The following is a 5197-nucleotide window of genomic DNA, read 5'->3' on the forward strand; positions in this document are numbered from 1 at the left end:
AAGGAACGGCACACGTGTTAAGTGTAGGACTTCAATGATGCCGATTACTTTACCTGGTTAAATATCACCGTGTTTGCCATAGCATGACATTACACGTTTTGCTGATGATAACTTTACGCTATTTGTTCATTAAAATTCATCAAACTGATAAAAAAAACATATTTATTTTTATTTCATCGAAATGATCATAAGGTTGTGTTTTAGAGGTATTTATAATTTCCCGACTTAAACCGTCAATATGAGATCCGTAAGTGGGCCTCTGTTCTCACGCCATTGTCAAGGGTTACTGTTGAGGTCACGTTTTGGTACTAACTCCATATTCGTCTCAGAATGAATTTAATATTACATTGTATATATGAATGAATGGGTCACGGTACTGGTACAAACATGTTTGTTTGTGGATCCCTCAGACATTTCGACCAAGGTAAGGTATATCCGTTCATGGACACATAAACACCATTTGACGTCAGCGTCTGTAGACAACCAAGGGCGAAACCAATGTTAAAGTCGGCGTCGGAATCCTTAAATGTTTCCGGAAGGAAGGAACCCGTAATAACAATGATTTTGTCTAATTGCTCCTCCGACAACATTCTAGCAGTGTCCAACATTGTGTCCGTACCGTGAGTTACTAGAATCTTTTTCACGCCACTTTCACGACAAGCACGTGCAAGCTTTATCCTACAAAACAAAACAAAACAAAAATCATTTTGATATGATTGATAATAGGGCTGTCATCTGTTTTGAAGCATTTTTAACAAATCAATTCATACTATGTTTCTGCTTCTCTCCCCGATATGATAACAAGTTATTAGATGACAATTTTGATATCACATTGAACCCGAGGACCGCCGTTCCGTCCTTCAAGGACTCGTCAGTGATTATATGGACACCATACATCTGTTTCCTCCTTCAATCCCTTCTAAATGGTGCTAGGAACGTCATACAGCTGTTTGGTGCTTCTAGGACTTTTAAGTGATGCTAGTGACTCCATACAGCTGTTTCGTCCTTCTAGGACTCGTCAGTGATATTATGGACATCATACAGCTGTTTCGTCCTTCTAGGACTTGTCAGTGATACTAGTGACACCATACAGCTGTTTCGTCCTTCTAAGACTCGTCACTGATATCATGGACATCATACAGCTGTTTCGTCCTTCTAGGACTTGTCATTGATACTAGTGACATCATACAGCTTGTTCGTTCTTCTAGGACTGATTAGTGATGCTAGAGACATCATACAGCTTGTTCGTTCTTCTAGGACTGATTAGTGATGCTAGAGACATCATACAGCTTGTTCGTTCTTCTAGGACTCCTCAGTGATGCTAGGAGCCGAAACTGGAAATCCAGTAGGGAAGTCAGGGAAATAAAAAAAAAAGTCTAAATAGATATTTAAATGTAGAAGGAAGATATATCAGCCAAAAAGGTAATCTGTGTTCATCGAAATCAATCAATACGGGTACCCCACCACTAACCCCCACAGACAAAACAAACCATATTTTGATTGGATGTCTTGTACACTCCCGTGAGATAACAAGTGGTAGGTTACAGCAGCCAGATTGTTTCCCATTTTTTCGGTCCATTAAGAATGTAAGGCCCTTATATCTCTTGCGGTTCCTAGAAGGACAAGGCGGTTATGCGTTGCAGTATTATTTATTTTAGCGCAACTTGTTATGACTCCATGATGCCAACATCTTGTATATCATTGTACAGTTCTTTAAACAATATTGGTATATTCAAAAATAAGGATTACAATCTAGAGAAATCAAATTACCATCTTTACCGTTACGCACCTATCATCATTTGTGACATCCTGGCTATCCAGCCTACAGACGCTTTTTACCTCCATGGCCATTGATGACTGTGCGCGTGGACAGGACGCGCGAGACAGCAGGCTCGCCGATCTCGAACGAGTATCCCAGGATGGTTTTGGGGTAGCATTTATCTATAGTACCTAGAAAAGAACAGGAGACAATTCAATACATTTACTTCGTAATTATGTTACAATATATCGCAGTCGTCGCAATATGCACAGATATATATGTCCGTTATTTTTTGACGGAAGATTATGGTAACGTTGTTCTAGAACTCGACAGTTGTCTGTGATTCTTCACATCAATACATTTCGTTGTGTCTATGATCTTAAAGGGGTGTCGATTTCCAATTCGATACTTGAAGCGAGCCAAGGAACTTTCTTTATACGAGCTGCATAACATAATCTATTGATGGGTTCTATAATTGTTGTATATAACAATAGAATATATCGCCTTTTAAACAATGGAGCTCAGTCGGTTAGAGCGCCGGTCACGTAATCTTAGGTGAAGATCTGAGGTGCGTGGTTCGACACACCCTATAAGTGTTGGTTTGTGTTTCTCGGGAAGTTGAGAAACGGACCGGTCTGTGCTGTCGTGGTTGTGACCTTGGGCAAGACACTTCGCCCTAATTGATGTGGGTGGCATGAGACGGGTCTCCCGTATGTTGTTCAGTGAGGTAGTCACTAACTACTACAAGGATAATCTCCCTCATAATGACTCTGGATGTCCACAGGTCGATAAATCAATCAAGCAAACAAACAATTTTTTTCACAATGGTGCATAGTGAAGCTACCGGACACACTTTCGTTCTGACAGTTGGATGGATAGCATATATGGCTTATATACCCTCGATGTAACCGAGATGAAAACACTCTTGTACTGTACACGTGGAGTTCCCTATTCTCGCGGTATTTTACGGAAAACTTCTGCTGTCGTAATTGCTGCTGTCCTCAAATTATCTATCTGAAAGACAAAGTGATTAGCGATGATATCAATAATTGTTGAACGCACTTGTCTACGAATGACGTAATAACAAAACATCTCGTTCATTTGACAGCGATACCCACAACAATAGGAGAACAGGGTGTAAATTGATTCACGAAATATTTTGCAAGTTAGGATAATATGATATATAATATAATTTGCAGGGAACATATCACACGTGGTTAATGCCTTAAAACATATGTTATATTTTATCTAGGATAGAAATGATGAAATTACGAGCCTAGTATATATGTTTATATGCACTGGAGAGGTAAAGAATATCATACGTGCCTCTCATGGGAGGCGACTAATGTGGGACTACTGAAATTCTCAGTACATGTCCTGTCCCAATTACAATTACAATATCTTTATCTCTTATTTGTGCTTCTATCAATGTTTTCGTAGTTTGTAAGAAATACTATGTCTAATCTCTAAGTCTAGCTGGTTCCGAAGTCGAATAGTAGATGGAAAATTTGTGAATTGCTTTACTAAAATCAGGAATTCAGTACAGAGTAGTTATTTGCATCACGGAGGTTAACGTGCGAGTTTCCGTCGACAAGGGGAGGTTACAAATAATACATATACCTGGTAGCTGGGTGTTAGTTTGAAAGTGATTTTTATAGAAAAGCTGTAGGTTTCTCCGAGAATGACGATGGCCAAGTGGTTCTAACCCGCTTTCAGAATATATTGAATTTCTACTAGTATATGATGGTAAACCAGTAATTATTCTAGCAGATTCTAGTTGATGTTTTCCCCCCAAATTAGTCCGTCACCGAGAGAGCTCCCATCCCAAACTTCATAAAAATATTCATATAGACGAGCCGGGTTTGTCAGGTGGAGGAAAGCCGAAGTACCCGGAGAAAAACAACCGGCCTACGGTCAGTACCTGACAACTGCCCCACGTAGGTTTCGAACTCGCAACCCAGAGGTGGAGGGCTAGTGTTAAAGTGTCGGGACACCTTAACCACTCGGCCATATAGTGAAAGAATGTATGACTTACATATTTTGATTAAAGCTTGTCTATTCAAAGTTTTAGCTTACGAACTACACTTATATGCTTTGATACATTTTTAACATATGTTGTTTGTGGCTATACTTCATTTACAATTTGCCTCTTAATCTATATTATAACTCCTAGGTATTTATAGTTGTCTACGAATTCTACACGTACATTGCTGAATTTGATTGGATTTTACCAGCCACTTTTCTGCCCAATTTTTTAATTTAACTAAGACATTATTGATTTTGATTTCAATTTTCAAAAGCGATGGTTCAGAATATAAAAGGAAGTGTCATAGCCAAACAATTTAGAAAGACTTTCAAGGTTATCATATATATCATCTATATATAATTATAATAATTATGCATGACCTAATACAGAGCCTTGGGATATGCCAGCATTAGTAGATTTAATGAAAGAATTTCCATTTTCAACAAAAAAAAACTTCCGATGAATACTGACATAGTTATTTAACCAATCTAGAAGTTTCCAACTCGTCGCTTTGTGGTCATAAATGTCGTCGTTTATGGCGATGACGATAGAAAAGATAGAGTTACATATGTCAGAAAACAAAATCGGGTCAAGTAAGATAAAAAAAATGTAGAGCACAGGCGTCTAAAGCGTGGCGGTTTGTCAATTACCCTAGTCATGTGAAATGAGTGGATTTCGTAGGGAGAGACTTTTATAAATACAGACCTCCTGTTTGTAGTACCAATATCTTGTCTGACATGCTGTGGGCCTTAACACACTTCTCTCGATAAGGTCGACCTTATAATTAGCTCGTGTCTCTGTTATGTCCTCGCTAAGGTTTAAAGGCAATCGGGAACCGTCAGCACATACCGTAAACGAGAAATTTCTAGTTTACGGAAAGTGCCGACAGTTCCCGATTGGGTTTCCCTACTATCACAACATGGGATGCAAGCGTCGTAAATTCAATAGCCTACATAAGCGCACATAGCTAATCAATGAATAGGATATTTTAGTTTAGGGATGCTAAAATATTATGTAGCACATGGAGGTCTTTACAAATCTCTGAATGATAATGCAAAAGACGATCGAGTTATTATTCCTTGTAAACATATACAGTACTGGACTACATATTCGGTTCATCCTACTTCGCTAGCCAAGGGTGTTTATAAATACGATACTCAGCATTGTATTGAAAACCCGTGGCTAGCGAAGTTGTTGTTCGCCCTTCTTCTCAAAATCTTCCTGAAGACAGCTACAAGGCATTTGATATAAAATGAACATGGCGAAGAGTGCCTTCATACAATGTTCGAGAGGTAACAATTTTCGAGACAAATATCCTCAATCATTGATGATAGATTAGCATTTCATATCCAATTGTTATTTAAAGAGCGTTTGAATTGACACTTTAACCCAGAAGACAGTAAATGGTATAG

The 5197-nt window shown here is 38.7% G+C and overlaps 1 protein-coding gene across 1 annotated transcript; it reads right to left on the reverse strand.

Moving 5' to 3' along the window:
* Window positions 1-209: 209 nt before the first annotated feature.
* LOC117322821 lies at window positions 210-4580 on the reverse strand. The gene is given in 4 exon segments (XM_033877765.1): window positions 210-678; window positions 1790-1869; window positions 1871-1950; window positions 4491-4580. Coding segments are annotated over 4 exon segments (504 nt in total). The 5' UTR covers window positions 4525-4580; the 3' UTR covers window positions 210-368.
* Window positions 4581-5197: the final 617 nt, after the last annotated feature.

The sequence above is a fragment of the Pecten maximus genome, chromosome 3, assembly GCF_902652985.1.
Source record: "Pecten maximus chromosome 3, xPecMax1.1, whole genome shotgun sequence".
Taxonomy (NCBI): Eukaryota; Metazoa; Mollusca; class Bivalvia; order Pectinida; family Pectinidae; genus Pecten; species Pecten maximus.